Genomic DNA, 18,986 nt, shown 5'->3' with positions numbered 1-18,986 from the left:
ATTCTGTATATCATCTAAATTTGAGATATCATATACAGAATCAAATGAGACCAAGGAACACAGCAGCAATACAACAATGCAGCATGTTTAGGTTGTATCCACAAGGAACAATACTGTTCAGTTTTGGATTTCAAAAACTGACTTGGATTCTCACTGGTAAAATAATCATAAAGAGTATCACAATGTTACCAAGAAGAAATAACTAATGACATTCTAGGATTTTAAAATTAATAATTACTCTATGCCCAAGAAGTATGCATTCGAACTGAAGTAACTTGCTTTCACATAAAAAATATGCATGTAAAAAGAATTCAAAAATTTAAACTTGTCTAACAATCTAACTTCCTAAAACTTATGTTTTTTGAAAGACATATAAAATAGCTTAAAATATATGCAAGTCTACTTTTTTATGGAAGCATAGTTTTTCAAAAGCTCACAGTCCCACAGTAAGGGAAAATAAATAGAAGACTACTGTAAACTAATTTTCATTTAGAGGCCATATATGACAAACCTATAGCAAACAACATTCTCAATGATGAAACACTGAAAGCATTTCCTCTAAGATAAGGAATAAGACAAGGATGTCCAATCTCATCACTTTTATTCAATGTAGTTTTGAAGTCCTAGCTAAGGTAATCACAGAAAGAAAATCAAGGAATCCAAATTGGCAAAGAAAAAGTACAATTTTCACTGTTTGCAGATGATATGAAACTACACACAGAAAATCTTAAACAGGCCACCAGAAAACTACTTGAACTAATCAATGAATTTAGTAAAGTGGCATGATACAAAATTAATGCACAGAAATCTCCTGCTATACATTAAAAACAAAAGATCAGAAAGATAAATTAAGGAAACAATACTACCTACCAATGAAACTAAAATAATAAAATACCTAGGAATAAAAATACCTAATGAGAAAAAAGACCTGTACTCAGAAAACTATAAGATGCTGATGAACAAATGATGCAAATAGATGGAGATATACATCATGTTTTTGAATTGCAGAAATCAATATTGTGAAAATAAATATACTACCCAAAATAATCTATAGATTCAATACAATCCCTATCAAACTACCAAGGGCATTTTTCACAGAATTACAACAAAATATTTTCTGATTTGTATGGAAATAAATAAATACCAAGTATTGATAATATTCTTTGCAGCTAAATATGGAGAAGCATTATACAGTCAGAAAAAAAAAAAAAGACCAGGAGCTGACTGTGGCCCAGGTCGTGAATTTCTTATGGCAAAATTCAGATTTAAATTGAAGAAAGTAGGGAAAACCACTATACCATTCAGGTATGACCTAAATAAAATCCCTTATGATTATACAGTGGAAGTTACAAGTGATTCAAGGGATTAGATCATATAGACAGAATGCCTACAGTAATATGGACAGAGGTTCATGACACTGTACAGGAAACAGTGATCAACACAATCCTCAAGAAAAAGAAAGGCAAAAAGGAAAAATGGTGGTCTGAGAAGGCCTTACAAATAGATGAGAAAAGAAGAAAAGCAAAAAGCAAAGGAAAAAACAAAAGATATACCCATTTGAAAGCAGAGTTCCAAAGAACAGCAAGGAGAGATAAGAAAGCCTTCCTAAGTGTTCAATGCAAAGAAGTAGAGGGAAACAATAAAAGGGAAAAGATTAGAGATCTCTTCAAGAAAATCAGTGATATGAAGGGAACACTTCACCCAAGGATGGGCACAATAAAGGACAGAAATGGCATGGACCTAACAGAAGCAGAAGATATTAAGAAGATGTGGTAAGAATACACAAAAGAACTACAAAAAAGATCTTCATGACAGAGATAACAACAATGGTGTGATCACTTACCTAGAGCAAGACATCCTGGAAAAAAGTGGGCATTAGGAAGCATCACTATGAACAAAGCTAGTGGAAGTGATGGAATTTCAGTTGAGCTATTTCAAATCCTGAAAGATGATGCTGTGAAAGTGCAGCACTCAATATGCCAGCAAATTTGGAACACTCAGCAGTGGCCACAGGACAGGAAAAGGTCAGTTTTAGTTCCAATCCCAAAGAAAGTCAAGTCAAGGCCAAAGAATGTTGAAACTACCGCAATATTGTACTGATCTCAGTTCAGTTCAGTCACTTAGTCGTGTCCGACTCTTTGCAACCCCATGAATTGAACCACGCCAGGCCTCCCTGTCCATCACCAACTCCCAGAGTTCACTCAGACTCATGTCCATCGAGTCAGTGATGCCTTCCAGCCATCTCATCCTCTGTCGTCCCCTTCTCCTCCTGCCCCCAATCCCTCCCAGCATCAGAGTCTTTTCCAATAAGTCAACACTTCGCATGAGGTGGCCAAAGTACTGGGGCTTCAGCTTTAGCATCATTCCTTCCAAAGAAATCCCAGGGCTGCTCTCCTTCAGAATGGACTGGTTGGATCTCCTTGCAGTCCAAGGGACTCTCAAGAGTCTTCTCCAACACCACAATTCAAAAGCATCAATTCTTCAGTGCTCAGCCTTCTTCACAGTCCAACTCTCACATCCATACATGACCACTGGAAAAACCATATCCTTGACTAGACGAACCTAGTAGAGAAAGTAATGTCTCTGCTTTTGAATATGCTATCTAGGTTGGTCATAACTTTTCTTCCAAGGAGTAAGTGTCTTTTAATTTCATGAATGCAATCAACATCTGCAGTGATTTTGGAGCCCCCAAAAATAAAGTCTGACACTGTGTCCCCATCTATTTCCCATGAAGTGATGGGACCGGATGCCATGATCTTTGTTTTCTGAATGTTGAGCTTTAAGCCAAAGTTTCACTCTCCACTTTCACTTTCATCAAGAGGCTTTTTAGTTTCACTCTCCACTTTCACTTTCATCAAGAGGCTTTTTAGTTCCTCTTCATTTTCTGTCATAAGAGTGGTGTCATCTGCATATCTGAGGTTATTGATATTTCTGCCAGCAATCTTGATTTCAGCTTGTGTTTCTTCCATTCCAGGGTTTCTCATGATGTACTCTGCATATAAGTTAAATAAGCAGGGTGACAATATACAGCCTTGATGTCCTCCTTTTCCAATTTGGAACCAGTCTGTTGTTCCATGTCCAGTTCTTACTGTTGCTTCCTGACTTGCATACAGATTTCTCAAGAGGCATGTCAGGTGGTCTGGTATTCTCATATCTTTCAGAATTTTCCACAGTTTATTGTGATCTACACCGTCAAAGGCTTTGGCATAGTCAATAAAGCAGAAAGAGATGTTTTTCTGGAACTCTCTTGCTTTTTCCATGATCCAGAGGATGTTGGCAATTTGATCTTTGCTTCCTCTGCCTTTTCTAAAACCACCTTGAACATCTGGAAGTTCACGGTTCATGTATTGCTGAAGCCTGGCTTGGAGAATTTTGAGCATTACTTTACTAGCATGTGAGATGAGTGCAATTGTGCAGTAGTTTGAGCATTCTTTGGCATTGCCTTTCTTTGGGATTGGGATGAAAACTGACCTTTTCCAGTCCTGTGGCCACTGCTGAGTTTTCCAAATTTGCTGGCATATTGAGTGCAGCACTTTCACAGCATCATCTTTCAGGATTTGAAATAGCTCAACTGGAATGCCATCACCTCCACTAGCTTTGTTCATAGTGATGCTTCCTAAGGCCCATTTGACTTCACATTCCACGATGTCTGGCTCTAGGTGAGTGATCACACCATCGTGATTATCTGCATCATGAAGATCTTTTTTGTACAGTTCTTCTGTGTATTCTTGCCACCCCTTCTTAATATCTTCTGCTTCTGTTAGGTCCATACCATGTCTGTCCTTTATCGAGCCCATCTTTGCATGAAAAATTCCCTTGGTATCTCTAATTTTCTTGAAGACATCTCTAGTCTTTCCCATTCTGTTGTTTTCCTCTATTTCTTTGCATTGATCGCCGAAGAAGGCTTTCTTATCTCTTCTTGCTATTCTTTTGAACTCTGCATTCAGATGCTTATATCTTTCCCTTTCTCCTTTGCTTTTTGCCTCTCTTCTTTTCACAGGTATCTGCAAGGCCTCCCAAGACAGCCATTTTGCTTTTCTGCATTTCTTTTCCATGGGGATGGTCTTGATCCCTGTCTTCTGTACAATGTCATGAACCTCATTCCATAGTTCATTAGGCACTCTATCTATCAGATCTAGGCCCTCAAATCTATTTCTCACTTCCATTGTATAATAAAGGATTTGATTTAGGTCATACCTGAATGGTCTAGCGGGTTTCCCTACTTTCTTCAATTTATGTCTGAATTTGGTAATAAGGAGTTCATGATCTGAGCCACAGTCAGCTCCTGGTATTGTTTTTGTTGACTGTATAGAGCTTCTCCATCTTTGGCTGCAAAGAATATAAGCAATCTGATTTCGGGGTTGACCATCTGGTGATGTCCATGTGTAGAGTCTTATCTTGCATTGTTGGAAGAGGGTGTTTGCTATGACCAGTGCATTTTCTTGGCAAAACTCTATTAGTCTTTGCCCTGCTTCATTCCGCATTCCAAGGCCAAATTTGCCTGTCACTCCAGGTGTTTCTTGACTTCCTACTTTTGCATTCTAGTCCCCTATAATGAAAGGACATCTTTTTTGGGTGTTAGTTCTAAAAGGTCTTGTAGGTTTTCATAGAACCATTAAACTTCAGCTTCTTCAGCATTACTGGTGGGACACAGACTTGGATTAGTGTGATATTGAATGGTTTGCCTTGGAAACGAACAGAGATCATTCTGTCGTTTTTAAGATTGTATCCAAGTACTGCATTTCGGACTCTTTTGTTGACCATGATGGCTACTCCATTTCTTCTGAGGGAATTCCTGCCCACAGTAGTAGATATAATGGTCATCTGAGTTAAATCCAGCCATTCCAGTCCATGTTAGTTCGCTGATTCCTAGAATGTCAATGTTCACTCTTGCCATCTCTTGTTTGACCACTTCCAATTTGCCTTGATTCATGGACCTGACATTCCAGGTTCCTATGCAATATTGCTCTTTACAGCATCAGACCTTGCTTCTATCACCAGTCACATCCACAGCTGGGTATTATTTTTGCTTTGGCCCCACCCGTTCATTCTTTCTGGAGTTATTTCTCCACTGATCTCCAGTAGCATATTGGGCACCTACTGACCTGGGGAGTTCCTCTTTCAGTATCCTATCATTTTGGCTTTTCATACTGTTCATCAGGTTCTCAAGGCAAGCATACTGAAGTGGTTTGCCATTCCCTTCTCCAGTGGGCCACATTCTGTCAGACCTCTCCACGATGACCCGCCTGTCTTGGGTTGCCCCATGGGCATGGCTTAGTTTCATTGAGTTAGACAAGGCTGTGGTCCTAGTGTGATTAGATTGACTAGTTTTCTGTGAGTATGGTTTCAGTGTGTCTGCCCTCTCTGATCTCACACACTAGCACAGTAATGCTCAAAATGCTCCAAACCAGCCTTCAACAGTATGTGAACCATGAACTTCCAGATGTTCAAGCTGGATGTAGAAAAGGCAGAGGAACCAGAGATCAAATTGCCAAAATCAGTTGGATCATCAAAAAACCAAGAGAGTTGCAGAAAAACATCGACTTCTGCTTTACTGACTATACAAAAGCCTTTGACTGTGTGGATTACAACAAACTGTGGAAAATTCTGAAAGAGATGGGAATACCTGACAACCTGAACTGCCTCCTGAGAAATGTGTATGCAGGTTAGGAAGCAACAGTTAGAACTGGACATGGAAAAACAGTTAGAACTGGACATGGGAAAACAAATCAGGAAAGGAATACACCCAAATCAGCAAAGGTTGTATATTAGGAAGCAACAGTTAGAACTGGACATAGAAAAACAAATCAAGAAAGGAATACATCTAAATCAGGAAAGGTTGTATATTAGGAAGCAACAGTTAGAACTGGACATGGAAAAACAAATTAGGAAAGGAATACATCCAAATCATCAAGGTTGTATATTTTCACCCTGCTTATTTAACTTATATGAAGAGTATATCATGTGTAATGCCAGGCTGGATGAAGCACACACTGGTATCAAGACTGCTAGGAGAAGTATCAATAACCTCAGATACACAGATGACACCACCCTTATGACAGAAACCAAAGTAGAACTAAAGAGCCTCTTGATGATAGAGGAGAGTGAAAAAGTTGAAATAGTGACAGACTTTATATTTTGGGGGCTCCAAAATCACTGCAGATTATGGCTGTGCCCATGAAATAAAAAGACACTTGCTCCTTGGAAGAAAAGATATGACTAACCTAGACAGCATATTAAAAAGCAGGGACATTACTTTGCAGACAAAGGTCCATCTAGTCAAAGCTATGGTTTTTCCAGTAGTCATGTGTAGATTTGAGAGTTGGATGATAAAGAAAGCTGAGTGCTGAAGACTTGATTCTTTTGAACTGTGGTGTTGAAGAAGTCCCTTGAGAGTCCCTGGGGTTTCAAGGAGACCAAACCAGTCCATCCTAAAGGAAATCTGTCCTGAATATTCATTGGAAGGACTGATGCTTAAGCTGAAACTCCAATGCTTTGGCCACCTGATGCAAAGAACTGACTCATTGGAAAAGACCCTGATGCTGGGAAAGATTGAAGGTAGGCTGAGAAGGGGTCAACAAAGGATGAGATCATTGGATGGCATCTCCGACTTGATGGACATGAATTTGAGCAAGCGTTGGGAATTGGGGATGGACAGGGAAGACTGGCGTGCTGCATTCCATGGGGTCAGAAATAGTTGGACATGAATGAGTGAGGCAACTGACTGATGGAAACCAAAAGACTCCAAATAGCCATAGCAAACTTGAGAAAGAAAACTGAAGTTGGAAGAATCAGGCTTCCTGACTTGAAACTACACTACGAAGCTACAGTTCAAGACAGTATGATAATGGCATAAAACTGGAAATATACATGAAAGGAATAGGATAGAAAGAGCAGAAATAAATGCATGAACCTAGAGTACATCATGAGAAATGCTGGGCTGGAGGAAGCACAAGCTGGAATCAAGATTGCCGGGAGAAGTATCAATAACCTCAGATATACAGATGACACCACCCTTATGACAGAAAGTGAAGAGGAACTAAAATGCCTTTGATGAAAATGAAGGAGGAGAGTGAAAAAGTTGGCTTAAAGCTCAACATTCAGAAAACAAAGATCACGGCATCTGGTCCCATCACTTCATGGCAAATAGATGGGGAAACAGTGGAAACAGTGTCAGACTTTATTTTTTGGGGCTCCAAAATCACTGCAGATGGTGACTGCAGCCATGAAATTAAAAGACACTTACTCCTTGGAAGGAACATTATGACCAACCTAGATAGCATATTCAAAAGCAGAGACATTAATTTGCCAACAAAGGTCCGTCTAGTCAAGGCTATGGCTTTTCCAGTGGTCATGTATGGATGCAAGAGTTGGACTGTGAAGAAAGCTGAGCACCGAAGAATTGATGCTTTTGAACTGTGGTGTTGGAGAAGACTCTTGAGAGTCCCTTGGACTGCAAGGAGATCCAACCAGTCCATTCTCAAGGAGATCAGCCCTGGGTATTCTTTGGAGGGAATGATGGTGAAGCTGAAACTCCAGTACTTTGGCCACATCATGTGAAGAGTTGACTCATTGGAAAAGACTCTGATGCTGGGAGGGATTGGGGGCAGGAGGAGAAGGGGACAACAGAGGACGAGATGGCTGGATGCCATCACCAACTCGATGGACGTGAGTTTGGGTGAAGTCCGGGAGTTGCTGACGGACAGGGAGGTCTGGCGTGCTGCGATTCATGGGGTCGCAAAGAGTTGGACACGACTGAGCAACTGAACTGAACCTATGGTCACCTAATCTGTGACAAAGGCGGCAAAGGAGTAAAGGCAGTCTCTCCAATACGTGGTGTGAAGATAGGATTCTCCCTTTTACATTTTATTTAAACTTTTTATTTTTTACAGCAGCATAGCTGATTATCACCCTTGTGACAGTTTCAGGTGGACTGCAAAGGGACTCAGACATACATATACATGTATCCATTCTCTCCCAAACTCCCCTCCCAATTTTCAAATCTAAAATTACAATCGAACAAAAAACAACATCAGCAAAAATCGTGGTGTGAGGGCAACTGGACAGTTACCTATAAACAAATGAAATTAGAACATTGCCTAAGACCATACAAAAAAAAAAAATAAACTCAAGTTTCCCTCATGGCTCAGTGGTAAAGAATTTGCCTGCCAATGCAGAAGACATAGGTTGGAACTCTGCTCTGGGAAGATCCCACATGCTTTAGAGCTACAAAATCCCTGCACCACAACTACTGAGCCTGTGCTCTAGAGCTGGGGAGCCACAATGGCTGAAGCCCACGCACCTAGAGCCCATGCTCTGCAAAAAGAGAAATCACTGCAATGAGAAGCCCAAGCACCACAACTAGAGAGTGGTCACCACTCCCCGTAACTAGTGAAAATCCCATGCAGCAATGAAGACCTAGCACAGCCAAAAATAAATACAATTTAAACAGAAAAAAACAAAACTCAAAGTGTATTAAAGACCAAAATATAAGGCTGGATACTATAAAACTGTTAGAGGAAAATGTAGGAAACCACACTTTGACATAAACTGCAGCAAAATTTTTTTGCCCCACCTCGTAATGAAACAAACAAATGGGACCTAATTAAACCACCCATAAAGAAATGAAACTAGAACACTTTCTAACACCATACACAAAAATAAACTCAAAATGGATTAAAGATCTAAACGTAAGACCAGAAACCATAAAACTCCTAGAGGAGAACATAGGCAAAACACTCTCCGACATGAATCACAGCAGTATCCTCTATGACCCACCTCCCAGAACACTGGAAATAAAAGCAAAAATAAACAAATGGGACCTAATTAAAATTAAAAGCTTCAGCACAACAAAGGAAACTATAAGTAAGGTGAAAAGAAAGCCTTCAAAATGGGAGAAAATAAAAGAAAATGAAACAACTGACAAACAACTAATCTCAAAAATATACAAGCAACTCCTGCAGCTCAATTCCAGAAAAATAAACGACCCAATCAAAAAATGGGCCAAAGAACTCAATAGATATTTCTTCAAAGAAGACATACAGATGGCTAACAAACACATGTAAAGATGCTCAACATCACTCATTATCAGAGAAATGCAAATCAAAACCACAATGAGGTACCATTTCACCCCAGTCAGAATGGCTGTGATCCAAAAGTCTACAAGCAATAAATGCTGGAGAGGGTGTGGAGAAAAGGGAACCCTCTTACACTGTTGGTGGGAATGCAAACTAGTACAGCCACTATGGAGAACAGTGTGGAGATTCCTTAAAAAACTGGAAATAGAACTGCCATAAGACTCAGCAATCCCACTGCTGGGCATACACATCAAGGAAACCAGAACTGAAAGAGACACGTGTACCCCAATGTTCATCACAGCACTGTTTAGCTAGGACATGGAAGCCACCTAGATGTCCATCAGCAGACGAATGGTAAGAAAGCTGTGTTACATACACACAATGGAGTATTACTCAGCCATTAAAAAGAATACATTTAAATCAGTTCTAATGAGGTGGATGAAACTGGAGCCGATTATACAGAGTGAAGTATGCCAGAAAGAAAAACACCAATACAGTATACTAACACATATATATGGAATTTAGAAAGATGGTAATGATAACCCTGTATGCGAGATAGCAAAAGAGACACAAATGTATATAACAGTCTTTTGGACTCTGTGGAAGAGGGAGAGGGTGGCATGATTTGGGAGAATGGCATTAAAATATGTATAATATCATCTGTGAAACGAATTGCCAGTCCAGGTTCGATGCAGGATACAGGATGCTTGGGACTGGTGCACTGGGATGACCCAGTGGGATGATACGGGGAGGGAGGTAGGAGAGGGGTTCAGGATGGGGAACATGTGTACACACCCATGGTGGATTCATGTTGATGTATGGCAAAACCAATACAATATTGTAAAGTAATTAGCCTCCAATTAAAACAAATAAATTTAAATTAAAAAATAAGTAAACTTAAAAGTTTCTGCACAGCAAAGGAAATCATAAGCAAGATGAAAAGACAACCCTCAGAATGGGAGTAAATATTTGCAAGTGAAACAACTGACAAGGAATTAATCTCTAAAATATACAAGTACTTCATGTGTATCAATATAAAAAAAAATCCAATCAAAGAATGAGTGGAATATCTAAGTAGACATTTCTTAAAAGAAGACATACAGATGGCCAATGAAGCACATGAAAAGATGATCAAAATCACTAATTATTAGAGAACTGCAAATTAAAAATACAGTGAACTACCACCTCAAACCAGTGAGAATGGCCATCATGGCCTTTATCAAAAAAAAAATCTACAAACAATAAACGCTGGAGGGATATGTAAAAAAGGGAACCCTCCTACACAGTTGGTGGGAATATAAACTCATAGAACCACTATGGATAACAGAATGGAGGTACCTTGAAAAACTAAAAATAGAACTGCCATATGACTCAGAAATCTTACTGCTGCTGCTGCTAAGTCACGTCACTTGTGTCCAACTCTGTGCAATCCCATAGATGGAAGCCCACCAGGCTCCCCACTGCCTAGGATTCTCCAGGCAAGAACACTGGACTGGGTTGCCATTTCCTTCTCCAACGCATGGAAGTGAAAAGTGAAAGTGAAGTCACTCAGTCATATCCAACTCTTTGCAACCCCATGAACTGTAGCCTACCAGGCTCTTCCATCCATGGGATTTTCCAGGCAAGAGTACTGGAGTGGGTTGCCATTGCCTTCTCCAGAAATCTTACTACGGGGTATATATGGGGAAAAAAACATAATTAAAAAATATACATGTACCCCAATGTTCACCACAGCACTATTTACAATAACCAGGACACAGATGCAATCTAAATGTCCATCAACAGAGGAAATGTATAAAGAATATATGGTACATAAAGCCCAATGGAATATTACTCAGTCATAAAATAGAATGAAATTGTGTCATTTGCAGAGATGTGGATAGACCTAGAGACTTTCATACACAGTGAAATTAAGTCAGAAAGAGAAAGACAAATATTTTTCAGTATCTCTTATATGTGGAACCTAGAAAAATGGTATAGGTGAACTTATCTGCAAAACAGAAATAAAGACACAGACACAGAGAACAAACATATGGATGGATACCAAGAGGGTAAGGGGAAAGGTATAATGAACTGGGAGATTGATATTGACAGGTATACACTATTATGTATAAATAGATAACTAATGAGGACCTTCTGTAAAGCACAGGGAACTTTACTCAATGCTCTGTGGTGACCTATATGGGAAGGAAATCCAAAAAAGAGGGGATGCATAGCTGATTCACTTTGCTGTACAACAGAAACACAACATTGTAAAACAACTATACTCGAGTAAAACTTAATTTTAAAAGGCACAAAAAATAATAATATCTGTTTTGCAAAAGACAATGTCACTATCTCAAAAGACATCTGCACCATCATGTTTATTGCACTATTATTCACAATACCCAAGACATGGAAATAACCTGTGTCCATCAACAGAAGAATGAATTAAGAACTGAGTCAGACAGAGTAAGACAAATACTGTAGATCTTACTCATATGTAGAACCTTAAAAAAAAAAAAAACAGGTTGCTCTTGCCTTCTAAGACAGACTGCATTCTGCCTATGGAATGTTACTCTCTCTCAATAAACCTACTTTCACTTTATAGAAAAGTAATTTTCATTTATTCAAATACATAAACATTCTATTTTTTTGTTATTTAAGAACAATAAACAAACTTTAGATATAAAAATAATGGAAATTAATTTCTAGCTTTTTCTAGTTAAGGAAAAAGGAAGAGTAGAGAAGCATTAGAAAAAAATGACAAGGAAATACAAGAATACTGAAAGAGGAATGTACACAGATAAGACAAATGCAATGCAATTCCTATGTTCATTACAAAGCTTTTCAGGTTATTAATGCTAAAAGCTTATGTTATGTTGCAGTTTTATAACTACTAAAATAAATCAAAATATTGGGCTACTGAAACTCGTTCTACAAGCCAGATGAAATGATAATTTGGTCAGTGAATAGTGGTTCTCTGCCTCTGCCTTAGAAATCAAGAGACATGTTTTCTTTGAGGATAATTTTCACTATCAATGTTAGAAGTAAATATCAAAAATGCTTACCTATGATGATTAATAGTACATAAAATACATAAAGCTGTGTTGTAAACAACAATAAGAAAAAGTAAAAAGCTCACTAGACTGGGAGTTGCAACTTAAAAAATGCAATAAATGACTTTGCAGAATTTCACTATGTTTTTGTTTTCATGCCCTCTCAAAATTTAGTGAAATAACTATACAAAGATTTTTACTTCTTAGCAAATTTAAATTGTTCTAATACATGACAAAGGATCATTTGAAATTAAATAACATCTTCTTTACAATTCATTTTTTCTATAAGAATCTGCCCTTTCATTCATCCCCTTTCTCCTTTTTATTCTTCCCACCCATATTCTTCAACCTAGAATAGAAGAGAATATTAACCATACTTAACAGGTAAGACAAATGAGAAACAAAAATTTACTATATATCATCCACTCATCTGCTGGTTGAAGGTAACTGCATGATATGCTATACTTATAAATAAAAATCTCACACTAAATATGAAAAAAAATGGATTAAGTTTATCAGCAAAGTCCACATATTACCATTTACTCTTGAGTTTTTGCTCTTCTTAAAGGTATTCAGTACCACACTTTCTACTCTACTTACATTCCAGTCAATATTTGTAAAAAAAAGATGTCTTTTGATTTCATCAACTCCTTCTGAACCTACAAAAATGGAAAGAATTCTTTTACCAGTTTGATTTTTAAAAATCTGGTTACTTGGTCTCCAGATTGTTATCTGTAAAATAGGAATACACATATTTTATAGATTTCTTGCAGTAAAATGTTTATGATTTCTTATCTGATATTTTATTAATTGGTCCTTTGAATTTAATATGATAAAAATTATCTGGTGTTCATGTTGAAGCACATAGGGTATCATGAAATACTGAAATGCCTTCTGAATCAAATAAAAATCATGTTTAACATAATGTTAAACTTTAAGTAGTTAAAAATAGAAAAACAATTTAAGTAGTTTTATTTTCTTCACAATTCAACTTATGACCTCCTATTTATATATCAAATTAAAAATGCGATGAATAAAGTGACTTTGAAATTTCAACACATGGACATAAACAGGAAAATAGAATCATATTTGGATCCAGAGAAAGACTATAAGAAAGTAGCCAAATAATGAGTAGTTATGGAAACATAATATTTATCTTCATGAATAATAGAAGAAACAAAATAATTATCTTCAAATATATAAAAGGATTTTTCTATACAAGGGAGAATTCTGTGAATTATGTCAAAAGAGACACTCATATGATACACATAATAACATGATACATATTAAATATAAGTCTTGAATAACTAGACTACTTCATTTTTTAATCACAGATAGATTACTGGAATCTTTACATACATAAAATGTAAAAGTCTAGGTATAGATACATAGCAGCAGTAAATGAAGTTAAGCCAGAAAACATAAAGTTATAATTATCTTCCCAATATAATTATACCTCCCAGTATTTTGTTATAAAAACTAAGAAAATAAACAATACCCAATCTATTTGCTGGATTCCTTTTGAATAGCATCCTTAGAAGACTTTGTGCTTCAGCACTAAGAAACTGAGGCATTCCAAGTTTTGCTCTGGAAAAGAAGATTTCAGAAAATTTCATTTAAATGTAGTCATACTTCTAAACTGAAAAATTCCAAAAAAAAATTAATGAATGCTTTCACAATGGCAAATAATATCCCCTATAAGGTGAAAGGGAATGAGACAGGGTGAAAATGTTCTTTTGTGTCAAATAGAAACTATAACAAGCTTGTCAAAACTGAAAGCAAGACATTTTTCCCCAAAGGGGAAAAAAAAAGTTTCCACTTACTTTAATATCATATTCATGGTCTCATTTCTGTCTTTACCTTGAAATGGCAGAGTACCAGTAAGCATTTCAAACTAAAACACATAAACACAAAATAAAACAAGTTTAGCACAACTTGGAATATACAATGAAATTCTTTAGGAAAAAAAAAATTGAGATTTGTAAAATGTGATCATCAAATCATGCAGGATCTATATGATAGCAATCAAAAAGGACCAGAAAACTAGGTCACTTAAGGAAATACACCTCTGGTACCCCACAATACATAGCCTAAATGAGAGATGACACATAGCAAATGAAACCAACCATTATTTCAGTCCTAATTTGGCTAAATTTACCAAACCAAAGCAATGTGGAAATAGACACAAGGTGTGCATGCTCAGTCCTGTTCAACTCTTTGCAAGCCCAGGGACTGAAACCCGCCAGGCTTCTCTGTTCATAGGATTCTCTAGGCAAGAATACTGGAATGGAAAAAAAAAAAAAAAAAGAATACTGGAATGGGTTGCCATTTCCCCTCCAGGGGATCTTCCCGACCCAGGGATCAAACCCTTGTCTCCTGCAGCTCCTGCATTAGCAGGTGGATTCTTTACCACTGAGCCATCTGGGAAGCCCTAAACATGAGGCATTATCTTTCAAAACGAAGATAAGCTTTTAAAGAAAACATTTAACAATGAAAGAAACATAAAAATATTCACTGAGCCATTTCAATTTGTACATGGCATAATGAAAATATTTTCCCTAAAGAGAGTTAACTGCAATGCAGATAACTAGAACATTAAAGAATGGTATTTAAAAAAGTAATTATATTGGAAAAAGAAAGATCTGAAAATGAAGCTCGTTAGAGAGAAAAGTTTTTATATCCCTATTTATTTATTTTTTTTATTTTTTAGCATAGAAAATCTTTTTATTTAAGCAAGCTGACACATACTTATGCATTTTATATGATAGATAACTACAATTTGCATATCTCCTTTGTTTTATATTTTTATGTAGCTATTTTTTTTATTTTTATTTTTACTTTACTTTACTGTATTGGTTTTGCCATACATTGATATGAATCCACCACGGGTGTACATGCGTTCCCAAACATGAACCCCCCTCCCACCTCCCTCCCCATAACATCTCTCTGGGTCATCCCCGTGCACCCCCAAGCATCCTGTATCCTGCATCGGACATAGACTGGCAATTCGTTTCTTACATGATAGTATACATGTTTCAATGCCATTCTTCCAAATCAGCCCACCCTCTCCCTCTCCCACAGAATCCAAAAGTCCGCTCTACACATCTGTGTCTCTTTTGCTGTCTCACATACAGGGTCATTATTACCATCTTTCTAAATTCCATATATATGTTTTAGTATACTGTATTGGTGTTTTTCTTTCTGGCTTACTTCACTCTGTATAATAGGCTCCAGTTTCATCCATCTCATTAGAACTGATTCACATGTATTCTTTTTAATGGCTGAGTAATATTCCATTGTGTATATGTACCACAGCTTTCTTATCCATTCATCTGCTGATGGACATCTAGGTTGTTTCCATGTCCTGGCTATTATAAACAGTGCTGCGATGAACACTGGTGTACACGTGTCTCTTTCAATTCTGGCTTCCTCGGTGTGTATGCCCAGCAGTGGGATTGTTGGGTCATAAGGCAGTTCTATTTGCAATTTTTTAAGGAATCTCCACACTGTTCTCCATAGTGGCTGGACTAGTTTGCATTCCCACCAACAGTGTAGGAGGGTTCCCTTTTCTCCACACCCTTTCCAGCATTTATTGCTTGCAGACTTTTGGATTGCAGACATTCTGACTGGTGTGAAGTGGTACCTCATTGTGGTTTTGCATTTCTGTAATAATGAGTGATGCTGAGCATCTTTTCATGTGTTTGTTAGCCATCCGTATGTTTTCTTTGGAGAAATGTCTATTTATTTCTTTGGCCCATTTTTTGATTGTATATCCCTAATATTTAAATTTTAAGCTGAGATTCAATAACGGGTTTGGCCTCAGTCCTCTGTTGATACTGAACTTAAAACTGCTACTGCTAACTCACTTCAGTCGTGTCCGACTCTGTGCGACCCCACAGACGGCAGCCCACCAGGCTCCCCTGTCCCTGGGATTCTCCAAGCAAGAACACTGGAGTGGGCTGCCATTTCCTTCTCTGATGTATGAAAGTGAAAATTGAAAGTGAAGTCACTCAGTCGTGTCCGACTCTTTGCGACCGCATGGACTGCAGCCTACCAGGCTCCTCCGTCCATGGGATTTTCCAGGCAAGAGTACTGGAGCAGGGTGCCATTGCCTTCTCCGAACTTAAAACCTTAGTTAGCTTATCCATTCAACTCTCCTCTTGACGACTGATGACTCAAAATTGGTTCCAGTTTCAATCTCCTTCAAGCCCCAGCTTTCCCTTCCAAATCTACAGTAATGTTTCTCAACTGAAGACTGAAGTGATAGGGGTAGGAGTCATAGAAAGGGAATGAAGAAGCAAAATATGATGTATGGGAATCATCTCTCTCAAGTTCCAGTCCCCTGTCTCCGAACCTAAAGTAATGGTTCTGTCCCAGGAACTGGAGGATTAAGAGGTGGAAATGGAAAGAACAAAAAGAAAAAGAGAAGGACAGTATATTGGCATCGCACCTTCCCCTCAAAAAAACTATATACTGGCTGGCAGAGTATTTGTTTGTTGTTTTTGTTTCTTTCTGCTTTGTTTTTTTAAGGTCTTCAGATGATTCTGATGCTCTCTCCACTGCCCTCTCCTAATTCATTACTATCAAGAGGTTAAATACGAACCCACAGTAACCTATGCAACATGTTAAAAATAAGTTATTTCCTCACTTTCAAAATCAGCTATCCTTCCCAACTATCTTTTCTACTGAACTATCTTTCTTTCAATCCCCTAAAGTTTTAAAGGTATCTTTGTCTTTAACCCTTTCCCTCTGCTTTATCTGTGACATTTAATCTGCTACTAAGGTCAGTCACTTCTTCCTTTGAAATGTCTTGAAGATTTCCTTTTTTATTTGTAATCTTACAACTGTCTTGCAAGGAGAACTTCTTGGTCTTCCTACTTTTAGTTTCCTCCATTTGCAATCCATATACATAATGCCACGAAGGCTAGTATTAAAATATAATTTTTCTCTAACTACTATCCTGTTTAAGACTTTACAAAAGTTTACCACTCAGAAAATAGCATAGAAATGCTTATAGGCTTATAGCTTCATTCCCTCCACCTTCACCCTCATTCTCTACTACTACTCTAGTTAAACTAGTTCTCCAGATCTTTCCTAATATTATCACAATAGCATCCTTGAGACACAGTTATCTGAATTTTATCCATCCTTCAGGGTTAAATTTAAGTTCTGTCTCCTCTGCTTTCCCTATATCAACTTGAATGAATTCTTGTTTGAACTCCTAAGGTACTTCCAGACAATTTACTTAGCTATTAGGTTTATTTCCCCAACCAGATGGCATGTCTTCTTAGGCCAAGGAAAATGTCAAATACTGTACTTCCAGACTGTTCCCAATCCATTGCCCTTACCAAATGTCAGGCTTATAATAGCCACTTAATATACTGATAAATCATATAGTAATTCACTATATGATAAATCATATAGTGATAATTAGGTAAAAATGGATTATCAGGTTTCTAAAGCAAACTGTATTGCATTCAATAGCTATTCATTTATCACCCTACTTAACACTACAAACTCTATGATTAATTTTTTACCAAATTAGTCAGTCTATATGCTCAATATGCTAGATATTGTGGATAAGTAGAACAAGTAGAAGACAGGATTGCTTTCCTTAAGAGATTTAACTACGACATGCTTGAAATAATGTGACAATGAGATAGTAAACAGTAAGGTGCTACATTCTGTGATACCTAATTAAAATATTATGTACTATTAAACACTGTATTCTGAAATCTAAAATCTAACAGCTTTTTTTCTAATTTTTAAATTTGAATAACTTATAAAAGAATGCTGCCATTTACCTTTTAATCAAGCAACTTTAAAAGAAATCAGAACACCAAAACCCTAATTCTTATTGTATGACAGCTAGTCAATCACAAATTCTTTAAAAACAATCATGAACTTTTAAAACCCTATTCTCAATAAACACATTCCAACACTCAGATTAAAAATTCTAAACAATATTTAATTTATATTGACATAATTTTAAAAACATGTCACTTACCATAAGTACACCATATGACCACCAATCAGCACTCTGGGAATGACCTCTCCTATTTACTACTTCAGGAGCCATATACTCCACTGTACCACAAAATGAGTAGGCTTTCTTCTCTTGATCTACTGATTCCTTGCTGAGTCCAAAATCTATAACAATATTGCACAAAAATATATCTGAAGATTTTCAGAAACTAGAAATACCAAAAGAAACAAAACTATGAATTAAATGTGTTCATGGATGGTCTACGATTACCATTAAGAAAGCTCTTTTGAGACCAGTTGATGGAAAGAATGGAGAAAAGCTTGTATTTTACAATACTCTATCAGAGCATTTAAAATTGTGCAATTAAACCTCATCCTAAAAATACATGTTTTCATGTTTATATTAGAATATGATTCAACAACTTTGAAAAGACAGCAATTAAGTCAACACTGTTACAGTAATTTGATTTTTAAAATAGACTAAGACAAAAAATAGATGCTAACTTGCAGATATTAGAAAAGCAAATTTTGCTTTGACATTGGAGAACTTCCATTTTTGTTTTTGGTGTTCAAAGAGCTAAAGTGAGTGAAGTCACTCAGTCGTGTCTGACTTTTTGTGACCCCATGGACTGTAGCCTACCAAGCTCCTCTGTCCATGGGATTCTCCAGGCAAGAATACTGGAGTGGGTTGCCATTTCCTTCTCCAGGGGATCTTCCCGACCCAGGGATAGAACCTGGGTTTCCCATATTGGAGGCAGATGCTTTAACCTCTGAGCCACCAGGGAAGCCCTCAAAGAGCTAAAGGTACATAAAAATCAATCTTATTTCCATATACTTACAATAAAAATAATAATAACAGAAGAAAATTTAAAAAAATGGAAAGGTG

At 37.2% G+C, this 18,986-nt stretch overlaps 1 protein-coding gene across 3 annotated transcripts in view; it reads right to left on the bottom strand.

Moving 5' to 3' along the window:
- Nucleotides 1-18,986, bottom strand: part of RPS6KA6 (ribosomal protein S6 kinase A6) — a 177,159-nt gene that overhangs the window by 54,112 nt on the left and 104,061 nt on the right. For all 3 annotated transcript variants that reach the window (XM_040265626.1, XM_040265628.1, XM_040265627.1), the window contains 4 exons: nucleotides 18,123-18,265; nucleotides 13,939-14,009; nucleotides 13,614-13,702; nucleotides 12,716-12,774 (listed from right to left, as the gene is read on the bottom strand). In XM_040265626.1, the coding sequence (XP_040121560.1) occupies nucleotides 12,716-12,774; nucleotides 13,614-13,702; nucleotides 13,939-14,009; nucleotides 18,123-18,265 (362 nt within the window). The remainder of the gene's footprint in view (nucleotides 1-12,715; nucleotides 12,775-13,613; nucleotides 13,703-13,938; nucleotides 14,010-18,122; nucleotides 18,266-18,986) is intronic.

The sequence above is a fragment of the Oryx dammah genome, unplaced genomic scaffold, assembly GCF_014754425.2.
Source record: "Oryx dammah isolate SB20612 unplaced genomic scaffold, SCBI_Odam_1.1 HiC_scaffold_23, whole genome shotgun sequence".
In the NCBI taxonomy this organism is placed as follows: Eukaryota; Metazoa; Chordata; class Mammalia; order Artiodactyla; family Bovidae; genus Oryx; species Oryx dammah.
This window is presented reverse-complemented; position numbering and strand designations above follow the sequence as displayed.